The sequence below is a fragment of the Hypanus sabinus genome, chromosome 28, assembly GCF_030144855.1.
Source record: "Hypanus sabinus isolate sHypSab1 chromosome 28, sHypSab1.hap1, whole genome shotgun sequence".
In the NCBI taxonomy this organism is placed as follows: Eukaryota; Metazoa; Chordata; class Chondrichthyes; order Myliobatiformes; family Dasyatidae; genus Hypanus; species Hypanus sabinus.
Genome location: NC_082733.1, coordinates 33216921 through 33242357, shown reverse-complemented (window position 1 = coordinate 33242357; position 25437 = coordinate 33216921). Strand labels below are relative to the sequence as shown.

General features: G+C 37.6%; 1 protein-coding gene across 2 annotated transcripts in view; it reads left to right on the top strand.

The window, feature by feature from the left end:
- Window positions 1-25437, top strand: part of LOC132382567 (monoacylglycerol lipase ABHD2-like) — an 85724-nt gene that overhangs the window by 48732 nt on the left and 11555 nt on the right. For both annotated transcript variants that reach the window (XM_059952898.1, XM_059952897.1), the window contains 5 exons: window positions 9007-9190; window positions 16257-16349; window positions 16887-17000; window positions 19480-19549; window positions 21096-21180. In XM_059952898.1, coding sequence (XP_059808881.1) covers window positions 9007-9190; window positions 16257-16349; window positions 16887-17000; window positions 19480-19549; window positions 21096-21180 — 546 coding nt within the window. The remainder of the gene's footprint in view (window positions 1-9006; window positions 9191-16256; window positions 16350-16886; window positions 17001-19479; window positions 19550-21095; window positions 21181-25437) is intronic.

Genomic DNA, 25437 nt, shown 5'->3' with positions numbered 1-25437 from the left:
GGGTTTGTTTGTGTGTCTCAGAAACTGCAGATTTCTGGAGATTTTCATGCACAATAGTATGTATATAATGATCTGAAACAAGTGTCTAGCCTTTTGTGGTTAAAATTGGCAGGGGCTGTCTATTTTTCATAGAGAAAATGTTTGTGGATCAGAATTTTATCAACTGTAGCAGCAGGTATAAGAACAGGGACGTCATAAAAGAACTACCTAAAATGCTAGTTATGTCATAGATAGAGTAGTCTCTACTAGTCAGATCACAGTAGACTAAGAATGTGATGGTATTCAAAAGAGCGCAGAGAATCTCTTTAAGGGTTTTGTCATACTAAGACAATTTTGATTATGAAGTGAGATATTAATTAAGCGGGGTTTTCTTTCAAAGAAGGTTGAGGTAAATTCTATTCTGTTTTCAAGGTTTATTTTATATTGATGAACAGAAATGAAACAATCCATTGAATAAAGTAGTCAATAATTAAAGTGACATATGTTTAAGATAATTTCTGAAGGTTTAAAAGGGAGTTAAGGAAAAATCTATATACCCAAAGACTGTTAGAGGCTTGAAAGTGTGGGGGGTGCAGAAATCAAAAGCACTTACGAGCGTTGAGCTGTGAGGTTTTAGATAGGAGGTATGAAGTGCCTAAGAAGCACTGTCTTTTGGCTGGCATGGACACAGTGAGCCCATTGGGAGCCACCTGTGTTGTAAGTATTTATGATTATATGTCTCTAATCACTGCTGGTAATTTAGTAAGTGCAATGATTGAAGATCACATTAGGATTAATAGGTTTTCTTGGGGAAAATTAGACTCCCCTGTGCTGGCTAATGTGTAAGGAGTGACAACCATAGGAAAGAGCAAAGGTAACCACTTTCAGGCAAGGGTAGAGAGAAAAATGTTGTTCAGTGATGTGAATTTGACATCTTTAAAGTATATAATTACTATTTGTAATTATCCATTAATATTTAGTTATCAGACATGGTAAAACTTTATTGTAATTTATTATCCTAAGTGTTAGAACTATGTACAGTTATCTGAGAGGCAAAGATAGTCTTTTTCCCGGGGTGGAAATACTTGAGGATATAGCTTTGTTAGGGGGGTAGTTTACTTTGCTTCTACTTCCTTAAGAGTTTTCAGAGATTCAGCATGACCTCTAAAACTTTGACAAACATGTATAGATGTGTAGTGGAGAGTATATTTACTGTCTGCTTCACAGCGTAGTATTTGGAAACACCAATACCCTTGAACAGAAATCCTACAATAAGTAGTAGATACAGCCCAGTCCCTCACTGGTAAAGCCCGCTTAACCATTGAGCAAATCCACATGAAACGCTGTTGCAGGAAAGCAGCGTTCATCATCAGGGACCTCTACCACCCAAGCCATGCTCTTTTCTTGCTGCTGCCATCAGGAAGAAGGTAAAAGAGCCTCAGGACTCACACCACCAGGTTCAGGGACAGTTACTACCCCTCAACCAGAGGGGATAACTTCACTCAACTTCACTTTCCCCGTCATTGAACCAGTGGTCTCACTTTCAAAGACTCTGCATCTCAAGTTCTCAGTATTTATTGCTTATTTATTTGCAAAAGTAAAAAGAAGAAATGATAATGTATAGTTTGCTGTCTTCTGCACTCTGGTTGATTGCCCAAGTTGGGTGGTCTTTCATGATTATGTTATAGTTACTAATTTATGGATTTGCTGAGAAAATCCAGAAAAGTGAATCTCAAGTTGTATATAGTGACTTTGATAATATATGTACTTTGAACTTTTAAAGATTTGTAATACAAGTTTATTCATAGAATAATAACTGTCCAGAACATGCTACTTCCAGAGGTATGCTAGAAGCAGTTACAATAGCAACAGTTAAGAGACATTTAGACAGACACAAATGGGTAGAAAGTAGAGGAATACAGATTGTACACAGACAAATGGAACTTTTTGGCATCCTGTTCGACACGGACATAGTGAGTAAAAGGATCAGTTCATGTGTGTACTCTTCTAGGTTTCAGTTTTTGATCCATATCCATGCAAATGAAAAACCTACCAACCTAATTTCACCTCTGACACGGGGTCAATCACCCTGCAGGTCAGGCCTCCACAAATGCACTTTCAAAAAACTAACTTGCTGGTAATGTGTTCCAGACTGTTGGATGAAAAATGTTGCTTCATTCTTATCTGTTATATTTAAAGATGATCTTAAATCTGTTTCCACCACCCTCCCCCCCCGCATTTTTTCTGCTTTTGACACCTCTTATGAGAAATTGGTCCTTTGTATTTACTGTATTTAGGTTCCTTTATACACTTCAGTCAAATCTGCCCTTCAGGTGCCTTTGTTTTACAGAAGAAAGCACCAGCACTTCTTGTCTTTCTTAGCTCAAACTTTCCAGTCCTTACATCATCCTCATAATTCTTCTCTGCGTTTCCGTAATGTGACCGCAGTTGTATGTAGTTCTTGAGTTGTGGTTTAGCAAGTACAGTGCACCCACCTGGAATAAAGTTTCTACTCTTTTTTTTGTGTCAACTAATAAAGCAAAGCAGCTCATATTCCTTTAAAGTAATCTTTCAACTTAACCTTTTCCCTCTAAGAATCTATGTTTCTTGAAATTTTATACACAATTTTCCATACTTCAAGCAGCCCCTAGAATTTACAGCTATGTCTACTGAAGTTGTAATAAATTAGAACATAATTTGTATGATCAAGAGAGTTCTTTGGTAGTGGCACGAACTCTGTATGAATCAAAAAAGAATATATTAACTCTTAGAGAAGTTTTATATTTGCAAGTGAGTGATGTTTCATGGAGGTGTATACATTTGGTTCCATGTTATTAGGTTTACCCTTTCACTTGCTTGTTAATGCAAATATCTAATCAGTGGCCACTTTATTAGGTACCCCATGCACTTGCTCATTAAATTAAACATTTAATCAACCAATCATGTGGCAGCAACTCAATGCGTCAAGAGGTTCAGTTGTTCTTCAAACATCAGAATAGGGAATGAATGTGCCTTTGACCATGGAATGACAGTTGGTGCCAGATGGGGTGGTTGACAATTTCAGAAACTGCTGATCTCCTGGGATTTTCACACACAACAGTCTCTGTAAACATCCAGTGAGTGGCAGTTCTATGGGCGAAAATGCCTTGTTAATGAGAGCGGTCAGAGGAAAAATAACCAGACTAATTCAAGCTGACAGGAAGGCGACAGTAACTCAAATAATCACGAGTTACAATATTGGTGTGCAGAGGAGCATCTCTGAATGCGCAACACATCCCCATGAAGTGGTTCAGAAGACCACAAATATATACTCAGTGGTCACTTTATTAGGTACTGGAGGTGTATAATAAATTGCACTGTGTGCAATTTATTACATTTGCTTGTTTGGAGATGTTGATGATTATGAATTTAAATTCACTTTCACCTCAGTTTGTGATGATAGCTCTCTACAAAAATGTAGCTCTGTCTTACTGTCAGTTCTCTTCTACTGTCAAGATGAAGCCACACTCAGGTTGGAGGACAACACCTTATATACCGTCTGGGTAGCCTCCAACCTGATGGCATGAACATTGACTTCTCTAACTTTTGTTAATGCCCCTCCTCCCCTGCTTACCCCATCCCTGATATATTTAGTTTTCTCTCCCTCTCCCTCTCCCCCTCCACCTCCCCCATAACTCTACCTGTTCTCCATCTCCCTCTGGTGCTCCCTTCCCCCTTTCTTTCTCCCTAGGTCTCCCGTCCCATGATTCTTTCCCTTCTCCAGCTCTGTATCCCTTTTGCCAATCATCTTTCCAGCTCTCAGCTTCACCCCACTCCCTCCAGTCTTTTCCTATCATTTCACATTTCCCCCTCCCCCTCATACTTTCAAATCTCTTACTATCTTCTTTCAGTTAGTCCTGACGAAGGGTCTTGGCCCGAAACGTTGACAGTGCTTCTTCCTATAGATGCTGCCTGGCCTGCTGTGTTCCACCAGCATTTTGTGTGTGTAGCTCTGTCTTAATATTAGATTTCCTGGGATTCTCAACTTCACAGTTAAGTATTGTTGATGAGTTGGAGAATTGGGTACTGCCTTTGACACCATCTCTTTTAATATGAAAATAGCTTCAGAAATTTAGGTTGGTGTAAACTTGAAGACGCACAAAAGAAGCGATTTTTTTTTTGCACCTAGCTGAACAATATATTGAGGCTGTGTTTTTGTCGAACTTGTTTAGTGTTGCTCCAAGACTTATTTTGCTGTCTTGTACTCTTGTTGAAATTAATAGTTAATGTAGCAGTTTATTCTGACTCTTAAGAATGTGTCTGTCTTTCCTTTCTCATAGGATTTACAGGGCCTTTAAAACAAAGTTTGTAAAATTAGACAGCAGAATGTCAGTGACTTTAGGAAAGTGCAATTATGATGTGTTTAAAGGGTAAAGATTCAAACAAATCTAGCAATCTGGACATAGTATCTGCAAATGCAAGTAGATACATTTGACCTAAATTATTAGCCTGAGTTTGGGCAATCATCCATAGGTACAAGAGTGCTAAATTTAAACACACCAGGCCACATCCACTGTGCTTTCTAGATCTGCTATAGAAAGTACAATGAAATTGTTGAGAGTATAAATTTAACAGAATGAAAGCGCAAACAAAAATCATTTGAGACACTGGGACCAGAGTGAACGTCCAATGATCTGTATAATTTGGAAGTTTATATTATATACTTGGATATACTGATGGCTCATTTGCTGTGTTCCCCAGAAACTCTCTGAGGCCCATATTTCCACACACCCTTTAAGTTTGTTGGGTTTACTGGAGAGTTCATAATATCATGTAACATCTTTAAGAAATGAACTTGAAATGTGTTGAGACGATAATATGTATACCATCCAATTGTCAGTAGGATGTGCCATTCTGGCAGCATCAAAATTCTGACTACAGGATTATGAGCATCTTACTGTATTTTCACTAGAATGAAGTAGTCAAAGAGGCAAAACTATACAGGCAATACCCTAAAAAAAATATAAACCAAAAATGCTGGAGCAATTGAATGCCTGTAAGAGTGATTAAAAACTTGGAGTACTGGAAGGTAAGGGGCAAGTATGTGCATGTCATCATGACACTAAAGAAGTTTTAAAGTGAAGTATTTGCTAAATTGGGTTGCTTTTGCGAAGTATTGGCAAATTTGGGTTGCTTTTGCGAAGTATTGGCATAGATGCTTTGAGCAAATAATTTCATGAACTTCAGAATTCTGTGACACTTGAGCAATATAATGTGCTTGCTTACTACTTCATTAATCTTGCTGGTGCCCAGCATTATGACCCTAGGTTCCCCGGCTGTATCTTTCTGTTTTAGATCTGGATTAACTCTGTAATTTGTTTCTGTTAGTATGAGCTACTGTGGGAACGTAGCAGGAAAGGCAGCATCTATGGAAAAGAGTAAATAGATAACATTTCGGGCCAAGACCCTTCTTCAGAATTCTTCAGGTCTCGACCCGAAACATCGACTGTTTACTCTTTTCCATAGATGCTGCCTGACCTCCTGAATTCCTCCAACATTTTGTATGTTTTGCTTTGTATTTCCAGCTTCTGCTGATTTTCTCGTGTGAGTTACTGTCACCGCTTTACTTCAAAGTTCTGCATTTGTGTTAAATCTCTTTTGTGATTCTGTTGATTAGAATTGCCAAAGGCTGTAATAATGCTTGTTCAGGTAGATACTGTTTTTGTATGAAGTTGGGTATGTCATGACCATTGAATGTTACCTACTATTTGATCCAGGCTGCCTGAATGCAGGTGTAAATTAAAACAAGGGATGTTTTTATATAGGTAACTAGATAATTAGGAAGGCCTAAAGCCCTTTTCTAATAAACTTTTACCTGAATTTCACCCATGATTGAGTAGTGAGAAAACATGTTCTCACCTGTGGATATTCCGGAACTATTGAATCAGATGTGCTTCTTGGATGTTGCTATTTTCAGATGCTGGAGTCAACTGATTGTAGTGTTTCCACAGCTGACAAAACTTCATCAATTAAAAACCTATCGTTTCACATTTGTTTAAATTTCAGTTCAAGTGGAGTTTTCAACATCATTTAAATGATTAAGATTAATTAATCATTCAAGTTTTGGCATATCTGTTTTGTTTTAGTTCATTGACCCTCATAACTACATTTAAAAATCTGAATATATAATTTTGGAATAATTGAAAGATTACTAAGATTATGTTCCACTTATTTGGAAAATTTTATTATTAATAACTATTCACTATGATTGCATCTCAAAACCTTAGTTTAGATGTGTAATCAAAGAGCAATGTTCTGGCTCTTATGCTGAAGCATAATTTATTTCCACTTCCTTTTTTGATTTGCAGAAAATCCCATGAGTTGCTTTTTTTTTGGCATTGGGTTGTACTCATTTTCTGTCTTTTATAAAATACCATTTTGATAACTTACTCATATTTTGACCAGATTTAATCAGCCAAATACAAATGAAAAAGCTTTTCAACTATTGATGGTTACATCCCATAAATAAAAGCACAGAGCTGAAAGCAGAGACAGGTCATTTTGTTTTAAAAGTTGTATCTGTTGTTCAGTCAGGTCATGGCTGATGCCCTGTAATTAATTCTTAATTTGGATGATACAGCTTTCATTCTTTACATATACATCTTCCATGCATGTGCCAGAAGAGCATACATATAGTTAAAAACTTATTGCTATTAGTTAAGCAAAACTTAATTTCATTTAATTCTCCTTAAATCAATCTTAACAGTTGTAAAGGATTGTACCAAGAAGATGTCCAGCTGTTTTTATTTTTTTAAGAAAGCTAGCTATTTGGAAAACCAATAAACTCTAAGTTTATTTTGCCATGAAAACCCTTTTATTACAAATTTAGAACATGAGATTATTTTGTAAATTCTTTAATGCATTAGGTTTGACATAGCTGTTTTGGTGTTGTGACTGACTAACACTCTTCTTAAGACTATCTTGACATATTGCAGGAAGATGGTGATCACTTGAGAAACTGCACAACCTATAAGCTCAGTTTGGTTTTAAGAGATGGAAAGAAATAACCCAGATATGGAATTGCGCTTCTTCTTCTGTATCCGTTCTCTTACTTTCTGAGATCTGATGAAGTCCCAAAGTTTCTTGCAGCTGAATCCTCTTTTTTTTTAATCTTCTTTTTCTATGCAGACATGATTCTTCCACTGTCTTTGCCAAGAATTGCTGTGGGAGTTGGAAGAGAAATGGCAATGTTAAATTTTCTTGGTTGATTCCTTCCAAGATTAATGCTTTATAATTTATACAATAAAATTTATATCATAAAATTTCCTTGTTTTACTGTTTTAATCACACTAATAAAATGAACAGAAATTTTCTTCACTTGTTCCTTTTTCCTTGCACACTCACTGAGTTTTAAAATCAAGCTAATATTGCCATCTCTAATCCTACCCTTTTGTAGAAACTCAAAACTTGGGATCTCTTTGCCTATTAAATGCTTCCTTTCATCTTGGTTTTACAAATTTCAGGTGATTTTTCTGGCATTTACAGCACAATAAAACATAAGACCAGAGTCTGGCTACTTGGCCCAAGTCAGCTACACCATTCCATCACAGCTGTTTTGTTATCTTTCTTAACCTAATTCTTCAGCCTTCTCCTGTAACCTTTGACACCCCTTACTAATCAAGAACCTATCAGCCTCTGTTTTTAAATATACATAAATATACTGCCCTCCTTGGATGTCTGTGGCTATGAATTCCACAGATTCACCACCATCTGGCTAAAGAAATCTCTCCTCATCTCTGTTCTAAAGGGGCATCCTTGTATTCACAGGCCATATAGCCATGTCCATCTCTTATTCTGGTGTTCTGCTCTGTGGGCCTTGACTCATTTTCTATTCCTTATCATGACAAGATTAACATGATAAAGGAGTTGGTTACTTGAGGGCAACACACATAAAGTGCTGGAGGAACTCAGCAGATCAGGGAGCATCCATGGAAATGAATAAGCAGTCAACATTTCAGACTATGACCCTTCACCAGGACTGGAAAGGAAGGGGAAGGATTCCAGAATAAGAGATTGGGCGGGGGGAGAAGGACGTTAGAATTGATATGGTTGGCCATGGGAAATTCTGCTTTTTGTGAATGAGGTCGAGGTGCTCGACAAAGCAGTCCTCCAGCATATGTTAGATCTCACCAGTGTAGAGGAGGCTCCATTGAGAGCAGTGGATATGGTAGACAACACCAGTAGATTCATGGGTGATGTGTTGCCTCACCTGGATGGACTTTTTAGAGCCCTAAATGGAGGTGAGTATGAAAGTGAATGGGCAGGTGTAGCATTTCTGTTGCTTGCAAGGATGTTACCCACTTACCCCATCTTTCTGCCGCCTTATCAGGAACAGAACCTCGTCCACATTTACTACCCTATGAGGCTCTGCATCCAACACATCATCCTCCACAACTTGTGCCATCCTCGACAGGACCTTACCACCAAACAGATCTTCACCTCTCCACACTCACTGCTTTCTTCAGGGATTGCTTCCTCCATGATTTCCTTGTCCATTATCCCTTTGCACTAATATCCCTCCTGGCACTTGGAGGTGTATCCATCTGCAGCCTACCTGTCTGTCTGAATTACATTCTTACTTTTGTTAGCATAGTTGGGCAAAATTAAAGAATTGCAGAACATACTGACTTAGGATTTCTTAGGTACATCTTCCAACTTAAATATAGTACAGAAAGATAGAATGAAAGTGCATATAATATGGTTTACTAGTCAGCCTCAAGTTGAATTAAGAACCTTGAAAATGAATTCTAAAACATTAGCAGCATTTGCATTCTGACAATCATTGGAATTCATTAAAATATTCATTATTTTGAGCCATTTTAACCGTAAACTAGCATTTTTAAATTTGTCAGATTACTGGAACATTTGGACCGCAGTTTGTGTGAGAACTGAAGTAAAATGGTGATTTAAGTCTTCAAATAAATGGTCTGAAATTTGTTTTTATCTTCAATTGTATTGAAAACTAATCTTTTTTAAAAATGTGTGTAGGTTGTACGTGGGAGTTTGGCGCTATGGTAAACTACATAAAGAAAACCTTCCCTCAGACCCAGCTGGTGGTTGTGGGTTTCAGTCTTGGTGGAAACATAGTTTGCAAATTTCTTGGAGAAAATCGAGCCAATCAGGAAAAGGTTCTTTGCTGTATCAGTGTGTGTCAAGGTTACAGTGCACTACGGTAAGTTGAATTGAAATAAAAGATATATATCTATGTAGTTCTTGCCAAGGTGCAAAAAAATGTTAACTGTACTTAAAAACCAATTACCTCTTGTTATATTCAATCCGAACCAAGACATCACTTGAAGCTGCTGGGGTTGGCTTCAGTGTACTGGAGCTAGGTAAGTATAAATAGCGAATTCCCATGTACATGCGCAAAAGAACTTGGAAAAATAGTAACCAAGATTAATGCACAACGTCAGGATCTGATCCCTCTGTGATGGTCTCCTTCATTCAGTAATAAATTGACCTTGGTTTAGAGCCAGGCATGAATGGTTCTTTGTATGGGGGAGCAAAACACAGGGGAGCCTTTACACCCTACAATCAGCCATTACTTCCTTGATGATGGAAAATATTGAAACTTTGGTTATGAATGTACGGCAAGGCAGTTTAGTGGATACATAATGAGGCTAATAGTTTAGAGACCCAAACTAACAGTTTGGAATCACAAGTTCAATTTGCTAGGAATTTTATACTAAAGGTTTAATAAAATGTGAAATAAAAAGCTGCTTTAGCGGCAACTGGACCGCAGTTGAATGCTCATTAAAAAAAAAGTGTTTCCTTTTAAGGAAAGAATGAAAGTACCCATTAACTTCTGAAAGAAGTAAGAGGTAGATGATCTGCCATTTGTTTTTTTATTTCAATATTATGATGTATAACTTTGAGATGCTTACTGCAAATGGAAGCGAATACAAATTAGTTGAATCACGTTGACTAAGTGTTGTGAAGTATGGATTTTATGCAGATTGATCAAAGGGAATCTTTTAGACTAGTAGGGCATTTTACAGTTCAAAGTTGTGACCTTGAATGCATTGAATTAATTTTTGTACAACTGTTCACTTGGGCCTAAGAGACAGAAAGCTTTGTAACATCACTTTGGGATAGCAGTTTTGAGTTCAGTTTAAGAGGAATTCTGTTCCAACTTAATGTTTCTAATGTTGCTATATATTTGAACCTTACAAATATTTAGTTGTAGAGATTCAGATTGTTTCTTTCTTTTCCCATCAGTCTTGTACGTAGCTGACAGCTGAGTTTCCTTTCAAATGGATTTCAAGACGTTAGCTGTAAGCTGTTGTTTTGATTCTGTTTGAAAGGATGTAAAAATATATAATATTTTAAAATATTTTGCCTAAACTAGTGGATCCAGTGATTCTATTTCTTGTATTCAATAAAAAGGACTTGCTGCTCGCCTACCTATTCTCTCTATGTAAATAAAGAAAATGGATTTAGTTCAACTCAGTATTCTTAGATCTTTCTGTACAAAATAGTTGTAATGTATTTGCACAATGTTGAAAAATTGTTTTTCAAATTTCTGAATTTAGCAGCGGAGGCCTTTTGAGAGGAATAGGAAGATAGCTGGTATCTTTTACCCAGCATCTAAACATCTAAAATTAGAGGAGAGGTATTTAAGATGAGAGGTGCAAGTTCAAAGGAGATGCATGGGGCAAGTTTTTTTTAAAACACAGAGTACTGGATGACTGGAATGTAGTGTTAGGAGTGGCGGTAGAGGCAAAAACCTTAGGTTTTAAAAGGCTCTTAGGCACATGAACATGCAGAGAATGAGGCATATGGGTCATGTGCAGGCAAAAGGAATTGGTGTCAATAGGTGTTACCAGCTTAATTAGTTTGGCACAGCCTTGTGGATCAAAGTGTCTGCTCCTATGTTGTGCTGTTCTATGTTCTTATATTCAGAACATAAAGTGTGTCAAAGATTTATTCTAGATTCAGCAGCAAATTATATATTTTTGGTAAGTGGTGTTTTCAGAAGTGAAGAGTGTAGCAAAGCATCATATTACAGAGGATGAAATAAAAGATTTGTAATCTTCCAAAACTTAGTGCCTGGTTACAAGGTACAAGAGGTAAATGAAAAGTCTTGGAGGTTTTTATGATGTTTTTGCAAAATAATGTGTAGCAGCTGCAACTTTCCAATAAAATTTTTTTAGAAATCAACTGACAGGAATAAATTGAGAATCAACCGAGTACTTTAGAGCTGATGAAGTTCTCTGTGTAGAATTTCCTTTTATCCTCTCTAGTATTAAAATGCCAGCTTTTGTTGAAGTTCTGTGGGTTTGTAAAATCCAATAATATAAGTAAGTTTATAGTACTTCTAGTGAAACATGCGCTAAATTTTTATCAAGATTGGAACATTCCCCTTTGGCAGAGTTCCTCTATAAAATTTGAGCCCAAACAATCCCAAAATGACCTTTCACAGCATTTCAGATCTTATGTTCCTTGTACACTGCATGAGACCTCTAGTGTTTGAATAACTGCACTGCAGCTTTGGAATACTAATCCCTTTAATTAAAAGGTGTTGGAAATGTTTTTATTTCATTGTACAAAGTGAATGGGTTTTCATTATTTACAAGACATGCACATTGTGTTATAGAATGATCGGAATCACAAGGAAAACTGCTTGTTCCTGTCATTAGTATACAATTGGTGGTAAATTTTATCCTCTGCCCACATATGTTTGGTAGTTAAATACAGAAGCCAGAATCAGAATCAGGTTTATTATCACTGGCACGTGATGTGAAATCTGTTAACTTAGGAGCAGCAGTTCAATGTAATACGTAATCTAGCAGAGAGAAAAAAATAATAAATAAACAAGTAAATCAATTATGTATATTGAATAGATTTTAAAAAACGTGCAAAAACAGAAATACTGTTTATTTTTTAAAAAAGTGAGGTAGTGTCCAAAGATTCAATGTTCATTTAGGAATTGGATGGCAGAGGGGAAGAAGCTGTTCCTGAATTGCTAACGGTGTGTCTTCAGGCTTCTGTACCTCCTACCTAATGGTAAAAGCAAGAAAACGGCTGCCCTGGATGCTGGAGATCCTTAATAATGGACGCTGCCTTTCTGAGACACCGCTCCCTGAAGATGTCCTGGATACTTTGTAGGCTAGTACCCAAGATGAAGTTGACTAGATTTACAACCTTCTGCAGCTTCTTTCAGTCCTGTGCAGTAGCCCCACTATACCAGACAGTGATGCAGCCTGTCAGAATGCTCTCCACAGTACTATAGAAGCTTTTGAGTGTATTTGTTGATATGCCAAATCTCTTCAAACTTCTAATAAAGTGTAGCTGCTGTCTTGCCTTCTTTAAAACTACATCGATATGTTGAGACCAGGTTAGAACCTCAGGGATCTTGACAGCCAGGAACTTGAAGCTGCTCACTGACACCATTTCTGATCCCTCTATGAAGATTGGTACGTGTTTCTTCATCTTATCTTTCCTGAAGTCCACAATCGGCTCTTTTGTCTTACTGACGTTGAGTGCCAGGTTGTTGCTGTGGAACCACTCTACTAGTTGGCATTTCTCACTCCTGTTAGTCCTCATGTCACCACCTGAGATTCTACCAACAATGATTGTATCATCAGCAAATTTATAGATGGTGTTTGAGCTATGCTTAGCCACACAGTCATGTGTATATAGAAAATAGAGCAGTGGGCTAAGCGCACACCCCTGAGGTGCACCAATATTGATCGTCAGCGAGGAGATTTTATCACCATTCCGTACAGATTGTGGTCTTCTGGTTAGGAAGTCGAGGATCCAATTGCAGAGGGAGGTACAGAGGCCCAGGTTCTGCAACTTCTCAATCAGGACTGTGGGAAGGATGGTATTAAATGCTGAGATATAGTCGATGTACAGCATCCTAACATAGGTGTTTGTGTTGTTAAGGTGGTCTATAGCCGTGTGGAGAGCCATTGAGACTGTGTCTGCCATTGACCTATTGTGGCAGTAGGCAAATTGCAATGGGCCCAGATCCTTTCTGAGGCAGGAGTTCAGTCTAGTCATGACCAACCTCTCAAAGCATTTCATCGCTGTCAGTGTGAGTGCTACCGGACAATAGTCATTAAGGCAGCTCACATTATTCTTCTTAGGCACTGGTATAATTGTTGCCTTTTTGAAGCAAGTGGGAACTTCCGCCCTTAGCAGTGAGAGTCATGTCATGGAATGTAAGCAGCACTTTGGTTTTGCCTCAAAACGTCATTTGATTTATAAAATTCAGCGTTGACTTTAAAATCTTTTCCATAGATGTTGCCAGACCTGCTGAGTTCTTCCAGCATTTTATATGTGTTTCTCTGGATTTCCAGCATCTGCTGAATTTTCTTCTTTGTTAACTCTAAACTTGGCAGGCTGACTAAACACCAAGCTATCCCCAGAAAATTTACTTCGCTTGAACAGAAGGGGTTTGCATGCTCCTTTGGCTTAGATTTTAAATAATATGTAAATATGTGTATTTATTTACATATACAGAAGATTCTGGTTAATTGGGACCACTACATTTTGGCCCAATTAAGCGACTGCCCCAATTAGCTGAAGTTTCCTGGAAGTAGTTAAAAAGCTATTTAAAAAAAAAGTCGAACTACCATTCAACTGAGCAACAAATTATGTACTTATATGAAATACAGAACAAATTAGAACATACTATTGCTATAGTACTATTAAATTGTGTATTTGTTCTTATAGATATTGACAGAGGAACTTTTCCTGGGAACTCTGCCGTGCTCTTTTGATTGATTGTAAATAAAATTATTGCAGACACCTAGTGCAGATAATAGACTATCTTACAGTGTTCATTTTCATTTTCAAGATGATTGTTGATAACTACCTACAAATTCTTTGAAGTTCCTAACTTGCTGAGGTAGTGAAATCACTTCATTTCATTCCCCACTGTTTTTGACTTCTCCACACCTGAAAGTTTGAATTGCAGTGAGCAAAATAGTTCTAAATTGTTTTACTGCTTACTTCTCAGTGATATTTAAAAAAAATCCCTGCTTTTCGAACACAAACACATGCAATTGATCACTCTAAGCCCACTGTAGTGCCTTAACGGCCACACAAATGCACACCACTGACACAATTTAGAAACTATTCGGCAATAGTCTCCTGTCCCAATTAAGTGGCATTGTGTCCCAAATAAACAAAGGGAATCCCTGATATTTTATCCATTAGTTTATGTTCTTTAAGAGTTGTCCCAAAAAAAATGCTCCAATTATTTGGAATCTACTCTTAATATATACATATATATTACATATGTATCAAAAGAATGTGAGACAAGCCCTGTAGATTTAAAATAGACAGCTGTTCATGTGCATATTCTGTGTTTTTTAAAAAAATACATCTTATACAACACAGATGTAAATCAGAGCTTATTTGCTGTTGCTTCAGAGCTCTGAGGCTAATGCAAGTCCATCAAGCGTGGCCCTGTCTGATACAGAGCAGTGATCATTTAGTCTGCGTTTTTGATGCATCAGCAGATGACTCCATAGTTGGGTCAATTTCTGGCTTGGCTTTCTGTAATTAACAACAAGAAGTAATTAGTTGGAAGTAAAAACATCTGGTTGTTGCCATTCTCTTTATTGCAGCAATGTTGATTATATACAGCGGAAATCAACTTTTCTAAATATGCAGGTTGGGTACTGACTCTGCAATGAGGAATGTTACTGTTTTTAGACTCCCAATCACAAAAAATGGCCTAATGTACATAAATTGTACTTTCTCCCTTGTGAATGTATACTGAATAAGTTGGTTGCATAATTGAATGGATTAGAAAATATTTGAAGAAATGGAAACTTTACTTCATGAAGGTTATTCCTTCCATAGTACTTGCAGTACATATGAATCTCTCCTGATTTTCTCTGGCATTTTTGTATAATGTTATTTCTTTGGATTATTAATGCAATATCTGCTTTCAGTTTATTAGTTATTTAATACTTGAATTTTACCACTATTCCTATGGTAGTGTAGCAGCACAAAACTTTTCAGCACAAGTGATTAGAAGATCAGGGTTCAATTCCTGCCGCTATCTGTAAAGAGTTTGTATGTTCTCCCTGTGACTGTGGATTTTCTCAGGGTTCCCCAGTTTCTTCTCATAGCCCTAATGCATACCAGTTAAGGGTAAAAAAATTGTGGGCATGCTATGCTGGTGCTGGAAGCATGATGACAATTGTGGAGTGTGTTGATCGTTGACGCAAACAACACATTTCACTATATGTTTTGATGTACGTGACAGATAAAGCTAATCTAATATAATGTCTGCCAACCAGAGGACACAAGCTCAGATTAGAGAATGTTTCCTATAGTGCGGCATTCTAGGACGAGAGGGGACAGCCTCAGAATACAAGGACATCCCTTTAGAACAAAAATGAGGGTGAATTTCTTTAGCTAGATAATGGAATAAAATGCCACAGATACCTATGGAGGCCAGATCATTGGGTATATTTGAAGCAGAGCTTGATAGGTTCTTGATTTGTCAGGCATCAAAGGTTACAGGGACAAGGCAGGAAAATGAGATTGAAATGGAATTGTAAAAAAATCAGCCATGAAGAAATAGCAGAGCACACATGATGAGCTGAAGGAGCTAATACTGCTCCTATGTCTTATCCTCAATTATAGAAAAATTGTTGCAAGTTATTTATTGAAGTGGTTATTTTTATGAAGTCTGCTGTTGTGGCAACTGCCGTTGTCTAGATTGAGGACCAGTTCCCTTTTGAGTAAGCCAATAGTCAGGTCAAAAGTGAATAAGGGGAAACCAATGTACATCACACAGTCATGGTGTTGAATTTTGTAAGGGTTACAAGGCTCAAAAGTTTTATTATCCTAAAAGGAATCATTTGATGTAAAAAAAACACCACACCACAACATTGTAAGGCGTAGCCTTTTGGGATATGTCAGGAGTAAATTTTGGATCTGTAGTGATTTACCAGATCGGTAGATTAGATGCACCGTAGAAAAGTTGTACTGAAGATGGCAGGAGTACTAATTGTCCAACAGACAGGAAACTGCTGCTTGCCTCCTGGGCAGGAATGTCAGGACTGTGCCAAAGAACTTCCTGAGAATTGAAATCCAGGTTTTTAGCTCGCTGTAAATGTAGATAATAGAACGTTACTTCACTTCTTAAATTTATAATGAGGTCCAATTCTATCTGTCTCTTAATTTACTGGAGGAACCAGTTTTGTATAATACCTCATGAATGGAGTGTTTATGTTGTTGTACCTTATGCTTAAGGTTTTTGTTTTTCTCAGGGCACAGGAAACTTTCCTGCAGTGGGACCAGTGTCGGAGATTTTACAACTTCCTAATGGCAGACAACATGAAAAAGATTATTTTATTTCACAGGTGACCTTTATTTTCATTGTTAATTTTCTTTTGTGATTATAGATGCATTTGAAAATTAAGTGATCCTTACTGAACAAGAGCAACTTATGTAGCAGCCAATTAGTAAAGTTATTGCATAATTATGTGCTTACTGAAGGGAAAGCTCGCAGGTCCTCCACAGTCCTCTCTACTTATGGCAGGGTTCTGTTCCTGAGAGCTCTTTGTCACCTGATTTGTTCACAAGTTGAACTTCGACCATGAACTGAATTACAACATGGAATAAGATGTCTGCAGAGGTGAGATACCCCAGAGGCATAGATAGTCTTGGAGAAGCATTTTAAGTGTTAGTTTTCCATTCCTAATAATAAAGCTAATGTAAAGAATTTTAGCCTAGGCCTATATTTAATAGTTTAAATAAAGTTGACTTTGTTACAAATTTGAAATAAGATGGTCTTAGTGGTTAATATCTGTTCATGATCTTAGGCTTTTTCAATTGTTTGCTGTGAATATTAATGAATAATTTAATATTCTGTTCTTGGTTTTAATATTTTGTTGCAGAAAAATATTGTTTGGGGAAAACGGTTGCAAATCACCTAATGCTCTGGTAGATGTAGATCTGAGCAAACTTTACACAGCAACTTCCCTCATGCACATTGATGACAACATCATGAGGTAAGTGACGATCTATTTCCGTGGTACTGAAAGTGATCTTGCCTCTTAAAAGTTGTGCTTTACCATCTCTATAGAAGTTCAGCCTATTAATCTAAATTAATCTAATATTAATCTCCAGCAAATTATGAAGGGAGTGCTACATAGGTGGAGGTGCATGTTCAGATGTGTATCGAAATGTCCGTGAATTTCAATGAAAAACCTGACTCCAAAACTACAGTTCTCTTTCAACTCCTCCTAGATGCCAGTACAAGTTAACTTTAAATCTTTTATTCAATAAATGGCTGAGGAGATTATTCCTTTGGACTTGCATCTTTTGGTTAACTGATTTCTTTGATTTAGTGACTATAGTAGATAGTTTTCTTTTATATTTCAAAAATCAACTTTTCATGATAAAAATTATATAGAGCAGCCCGGGTTCATTTCCACCACCGTCTGTAAGGAGTTTGTGTTTTCTCCCCACAACCTCATGGGTTTCGTCCCGGTGACCTGGTTTCCTAACACATTCCAAAAACATAAGGGTTAGTAGATTAATTTGGTCACATGGGTGTAATTGGGCTGGGCCAGAAGAGTCTGTTACCGTGCTGTATCTCTAAATTAAAATTAAAAAGAGATTGCACTTTTATGGAATCACCCTCCTCTGTCCAGTATATCTCATTGAAATTCTCAACTGTTCCTTTGTTATAAAGATGGACAAACTTGCATCCAATGGTGAGCAGTAAGGCATTAGAATAGAGGGATCTTGGAATACAGGTCCGTTACTCCTTGAAAGTGGCATCACAGGGTGTGTCTGTGTGTCTGTGTGTGCACGTCTCCGCTCTTGTCCTTAACTCCTGGTGGCGTCGTCGGGGCGCCATCATAACATTTTTTTTGGTGATTGCTCATCATACGGCGTGTCTTGGGCATCTGAAACCTGCCAGAGCCCATCCCTGTCCAGGTCTTTCGGAGCTGGCTGGATTCGAACGCAGGAGCCTTAGCTCCGAAGTCCGGCACTGATGCCACTATGCCACCAGAAGTACAGGAGTTGGAATGTCATGTTGAAGTTGTATAATATGTTGGTGAGATGTAACTTGGAGTATTGTTTGTACTTCTGGTCACCTACCGACAGGAAAGATGTGAATAATATTGGAAGAGTGCAGAGAAAATTTACAAAGATGTTGCCAGGACTTGAGGACGTCAGTTATAAGGAAAAGTTAAATAGGTTAAGACTATATTCCCCAGAGTGTGGGAGAATGAGAGGAGATTTAGTAGAGGTACACAGCATGACGGGTATGTTCCTTCTGTGCCTCATTTGGCGCATCGGGTGTCAACTTTGCTGTTTCTTTAGCGTTTGTCTGTTTTACTGAGTTGCTAGCTCGATGCTCAACCAAGCACAGGTGGACCTCGTGCAAGGAGCCGGCTGGATTTAAATCTGGAACCATTATGAGGGCTATATGTAGGCTAAATGCAAGCAGGCTTTTTCCACTGAGGTTGGGTGGGACTAGCACTAGAGGTCATGGGTTAAAAAGTTCAAAGTGCATTTATTATTAAAGTATGTAGGCAGAATTTAACTCTGAGATTCATCTTCTCTAGACAGCTAAAGAGCAAAGAAAATTATGGAAGCCGTTCAAAGTTAAAGGCAAAAGGTCAAGTGTTTAAGGGAATTTCTTCACACAAAAGTTGTGAGAGTGTGGAATGAACTAACAGCAGAAGTGGTGGATGCGTGTTTGTTTTCAACATTTAAGAGAATTTTGGATATGTACATGGATGGAAGGACTATGGTCCAAGTGCAGGTCAATGGGACTAGGCAGATTAATAATTCGGCAGGGACTAGATGGTCCAACTGACCTCTTTCTGTGCTGTAGTGTTCTATAACAATATAGCGTTAATTGTTCCTTTGATTTCCTGGCCATTGTGTATAAACCTGAACAACCTTAAAACCATGCTATCGTACCCTATCTTGTGTCATCGGTGTGAATCTTGAAGTTTAAATAACTTTTCTCAATTCTATTATAACTCTTAGTTCACCCAGTAAATGCATGGATTGTTATTATATAGGAAGATGCTAATATTCCAGTAATTCATTCTTAGACATTGTGTGTTTGACTTCTAGCTGTTCTACTTGAATGTGTACTTTTATTGTAATATGTAAAATACACAATATATAAAAATAAATTACCAGAACATCAGTAGTGCTGTTCCAAAGAGCGCTATATGAGGTCATTCTTACCTTCGGCCATTAGGCTTTATAATGAGTCAGCCTATAGCTGTGGAAGTGATGACCCCTCCTGTTAGACTGTTTGTGGTAACTTATTTTTTATTCCTTCCGCTTCTCTTCAAGTATTTATATCTGTGCACTTGTAATGCTATTTTGATTGTAATTTTCTTTGGGATCAATAATCTATCTATCTATCTATCTATCTATCTATCTACCTACCTATCAAAATAACTAGCAATTCTGCTTGGTGCATTTTGAATCTACAATACTATCTGTCTATTTCAGAAAGTTCCATGGCTATAACACACTAAAAGAATATTATGAGCAAGAAAGCTGTATGCACTATCTTCACAACGTAAGTTACTAGATCCTGCTTTAATTTGTAATGGTTCTTGCTTTGTGCTATGCATTGAATTCCCCAAATTCAATAAAAAGACTTGCTAATTTAATATTCTAAAGAGCGAAACGTTTTATGTGTTCAGCAAGATAGTCCTGATTATGACAGGCAGCAGCAGTTTACCCCACCGTTTCCTATTTGTCCTTGGTGATAGCTAATTTAAAACCCAAACATTGCCCCTTCAGGCTTCAACATTCCTCAAAGGCACATTTATGCTGCCTGCTTCTTCAGCATGCCCGCCGGTCAAATGCAAACTGAAACACAAACCAGTGTTCAGTGGAACAATTGCAGAAGTACCTGGCTTGGAAAACTGTGTACTGAAGCCTTTTTGTGGCTCCCAGAATATGTCATCTTTCAGCTCGAGTACAATTCCATGCAGGTGATGGAAAGCACTAGGTTATGTTACACACGTCTAAATTGTTTCAAAAGCATCGTGTGCTATTGAGATAAGAATTGTATTTAAGTCATTCTTTTAAATCCCTAGCCGGAAAGTGTGTTGTAAGTATGTCTTGCAACTGTAGGATTTATATTTATCTTCCTGGAGAATGGACTAGACAGAACTGTGGGGTGCCCACTTAGAATTGTTTAAGGTAAAGAGGATTAGAGGTTTTGCTTTCTTCACTTCCCAATTCTTTTGTTTAAAAAACAAAAGTTGATTTAACCAGGTGTAATGCTTATCTTCTAAAATGCAGATGTTGATGCTTATGCACAATAACGCATACTCTTTATAAATGTTAATGCTGATTTCAATGGTTGCATTTTAAGTACCTCCATCACGGTGAACTTTAATACTGGATCACTGGTTATAAATGCCCCTGGCGACAAGCTTTTATATTGGTCTTCAAATTTACTATTGCATAGGTTATTTAACCTTAAACATTAGGGAAAATTGCAAAAGTCAGATCATTTGAATTACCACCTTTCTCGCCAAACCCTTCACCTCTCTATGCCAGCCATTTTGCCTCTCCACTTTCAGCCCTGATGCAGGATTTCAGGCTAAAATGTTGACAGTTCTTTTTCCCTATTACTGATGCTGCTCATCCTGGTGAATTCTTACACCAGATTGTACAGTATGTTGCTCCAGTTTCCAATATGTGCAGTCTCTTCTGTCTCACCCTTATTTTCCTTGCTATTCTTGGAAACGCCCTACCAATACTGATCCTTAGTCAGTGGTATCTTTGCAAAAAAAAAGCCCCTGAGACAATATTTATCTAAGTACTATTTTTCCACATTGAGAAACAAACATTCACACATTCTGCTTTACTGATATTCTGGATTTTGAGCCCAAGCAAGACAAATTTGCCAAGTATTTCATAAAACATTCTCTTACCCACTATTAAGTGTTCTGAATGATCACTTCTGTGGCACTTGTACTTGGAGGGAAGGGCTAGCTAAAACTGGTACAAAGACTAATTGAATGCCAATGAAAAGGTGAAAGACTTTTTTTCTTCTTCCTATCACTAAATGGAATCTATTAGTAATATAATGTCTGTACCTTACACAGATCCAGGTCCCTCTACTGCTAGTGAATGCTTTAGATGACCCCCTAGTGCATGAAAGCTTGCTGACCATTCCTCGTTCACTTGCAGGTAAGTTAAATAATAATGCTGTTTAAAACAGAGTGCCTTTTTGACAGTTTGATATTTAGAGACCCATCAATCTTTAATGCTCTTCAACAGACTGTGCAGATGAGAAATCGAAAATCCATAAAATCAAACTATCCAACTACTTCAGCATTCCTTTCTCCAAATCATTTCATGTACAAATCATTTACATGTACAAATCATTTCATCCACAAGCTATCAGGAAAGGACTTATTGGATCCACATGTGACATCTTGGGGCATGTATGAGACAGGATATCCAAGCATCACTGAACTAAATTTTCCCTTTGTACCAAAGTTTGTGCAGTTCTACGGAATGTGTTATGGTGAAGCCTCATTGCTTCATGAACCTTACACATGGTAGGGGAGATAAAGAAGTCAACACCCAACTCTTTGATGTGGTCTTGAAATGGATCTGCATGTAGTAATGCAAATGCTGTCTGTATCCTTTGTGACTTATGAGATGCATACAGTTTACACCTTTATGTTTGACAGAGTATTTTATTGCAATTTAATCCAGGTTCAGCATATTATTTGTAGTCATCTCATGGGCTTTACAAGAAGTATTACTGACACTAAGAGTAAAGGGCTGTGCTTTCAAGATCCACTTCACAGACTGTGTGAGTGTTTCCTGGCAGTGGATAAGACCAGAAAACTTTCTCTACTCTATTCCCAACCTTTCCTAAGTGGAAATCAACCAGGGATCAACAAAGGTTTGCTTGTTTTAGGCCTCCTAATCACTTTAGATCACACATTGCACTTTCTAGATGCAAGGCGTGTCAAGTTCAAAAGTTTTGCATGGGTAAGGGAAAGTTGGGAAGGTAGGGGAAAAATTGCACAGCTTCCATTATAGGCAGTTATTTGTAACACACAGAAAATGCTGGAAGAGCTCAGCGGGTCATGTAGCATCAGGACAATCTTCCAGTATTTTTGTGTGTTACTCTGGGTTCTCAGCATTTGTAGAATTCTTTAGTTGTTTTTAACATTGTTACATGCTCGCATTGGGCTCAAAGTAATATTAAAATAAGATGATAAAAGAGGTGTCAGTCCCAGTATTATATGCTTAATTTTCACACTCTACAAAAATGGTATGATCTTCAATAAGCTTTTTTGTCCTGTGAGCGCCTTCTGTTGGTTGAAGTATAAAAATGCTTGCAGTTACCAGTGAATGAACTTTATATGTACAGGACACTGTGTGTGATATTGAAAGAAAATTGGGAAGAATAGTGCTAATTTTGCAAAACGGGGTTAATTAAGAACTGTAGGCTGGTAAATCAGCATTTTAAATACTGCCATTATTCCAAATTCTAAACCTTGCTATGCAAAGAAACTAATATCATTCTTTACTAAAATAACTTATCTGCACTTGTAATATTTGTACTTGGTTTTAAAAATGCCTCAAAAAGGCAACATCCATCATTAAGTACTCCCACCACCCAGGACATAACCTCTTCACATTGCTACCATCAGGAATGAGGTACAGAATCCTGAAGGCACACACGCAACGATTCAGGAACAGCTTTTAAATGGATATTAAAAACATGAACACTACCTCACTATGTTTTTATTTTTGTTTTTTCATTACTTATTTAATTTAACTATTTGGCATTCATATACTTAGTGTAATTCAGTTTTTTTCTATATCATCATGCAGCTGCAAAGTTAACAAATTTCACAACGTATACTAGTGATATTAAACCTGATTCTGATTTTATAGGCTTCAAGCCTTTCAAACTTTTTACTGCAATATAGATCTAATATTTAAATTAACTTGATCCACTTCTTAACACCCAGCAGTCAATGACATTTTGGTTGAATTCTGCCAATGAAATGTTTGTAACAGATGTAACAAATCAGTAATTGAACATAATGATTTGCTGTTATCCTATAATTCAGACATCAAGCATAACTTTCAGCAGCCAAAATGTAGCATTAGTCAGTGGCTCTCAGTTGATTTGTTCGTGATTGGTGTCAATTGTCAGCAGGAGGATGTTTTCAGTGAAACACAAATGTTTTTAGTTTAGAAACCCCTTAAGATATGAATTAGTAATGATAACACTTACAGAACTGTCACAGGTGTAATAGATACACTCAGTGGCCATTTTAATAGGTATGCCTGTACATCTGCTTGTTATTCAAATATTTCATTAGCCAGTTATGTGGCAGCAACTCATTGCATAAGAGGATGCAGACATGGTCAAGAGATTCAGTTGTTGATCAGACCAAACATCAGAATGGGGAAGAGATGTGATCTAAGTGACTTCAATCATGCAGTGATTGTTGATGCCAGACTGGGTGGTTTGAGTATCTCAGTAACTGCTGATATCCTGGGATTTTCATGCACAACAGTCTCTAGCATTTCCAGAGAATGGTGCAAAAAAAACAAGAAAGAACATCTCCCTAGGGACAGCTCAGTGGGTGAAAATGTCTTGTTAATGAGAGAGGTCGAAGGAGAATAGCCAGAATGGTTCAAGCTGACATGAAGGCAATAGTAACTCAAATAACCACACACAGTGGTGTGCAGAAGAACATCTCTGAACACACAGCACATTGAACTTTGAAGTGGAAGGGCTGCAGCAGCAGAAGATCACAAACAAACACATTGGGCACTTTATTAGGTGCAGGAGATGCACTGGAAAATACAGTGAATGTATTTTTCAACTGTAACAGCTGTGGATTTAAGCAGAATGAATTGGTGCATGCAGTTAAGCAGCAGAGGCATTTGACTGCTGTGAACTAATCCTCTGCACGGGCAGGAATTAATTTATTCCATAAGTAGTAAGTGGCTAAGTGCTCTTGTGGTTATGTTCCATCTTTGCAACACAAATTGTAGATGACAACATTCTGTTGCAAAATGTGTTGACAATCAGGACAGAGTGGCTGTGTTCAGTCAATTTTAGATATTTTAAAGGCATCTAGGAAAGCATATGTGGTTGACAATCTGAAAGAGGAAAATCAGGTTAAGATTATGAAGTGAAGATGACTTTGTCAAACCAATGTTATCTGTGGTCTGTATATATACAGCACTGTGCAAAGGTCTTAGGCACACTGTACTGCTGCTGTAAACAAAAGAATTATTACATATGTGAGTGATAATAAACTGGATTCTGATATTGGTATTACAGGAAAGACTCTAGCATGGATAAAGCAGTGGCTGATTGGCAAGAGGCAAAGAGAGGGAATAAAGGGAGCCTTTTCTGGTTGGTTGCCAGTGACTAGTGGTGTTCCATGGGGGTCTGTGTTGGGACCGATTCTTTTTACATTATATTCTAAATATTTGCATGATGGGATTGATGGCTTTTTTACAAAGTTTGAAGACGATATGAAGATAGGTGCGAGGCAGGCAGTTTTGAGGAAGCAGAGAGACTACAGGACTTAGACAGATTAGGAGAATGGGCAAAGAAGTGGCAGATGGAATACAGTTTTGGGAAGTTTATGGTCATGGTAGAAGATATTAAAGTGTTGACTATTTTCTAAGTGGGGAGAAAATATATGAAACTGAGGCACAAAGCAACTTGGGAGTCCTTGAGCAGGCTAATTTGTAGGTTGAGTCTGATGAGGAAGGCAAATGTAATATTAGTATTCATTTCAAGAGGACTGGAATATAAAAGCAAAGATGTAATGTTGAAACTTTATAAAGCTCTGGTGGGGCCTCATTTGGAGTATTCTGAGCAGTTTTGGGGCCCTATCTTAGAAAGGAAATGCAGAAACTGGAGAGGGTTCATTGGAGGTTCACAAAAATAACTCCAGGATTGAATGGATTGTCATATGAACAGCATTTTACGGCTCTGGGCCTGTATTCATTAGAATTTGGAGAATGAGGGGTGACCTCCTTGAAACCAATTGAATGGTGAAAAGGACTTGATCCTTCTGCCACAACCCTGAGAGATATTCAGGGAGAAGCCACCCTGGCAAAGCGGAAAGATACAAAGTTTCCCCAGGTTATGGATGAAATGACTATGCAAATTCTTCCATAATTTTTTAAAGCATTTTCAAGGAAACAATAATAATGTTTTGTGATGCAGTATTCATGAATGATTGGAGAGAGTTTAAATTCTATTTACTTTATTATGAGTAGCGTTAAAATGAATGTTCAGTGAATGAATCACAATAAGTATATGTCAAGCACTACAATTGGGTTATCATTGAAAATGTAGGTTTCTGATCTGTGGGGAAATCAGCATATAGATAATTCTTAGGCACTGAGCCCTTTCATAAGCTGGGGACTGCCTGTATTGTTAAT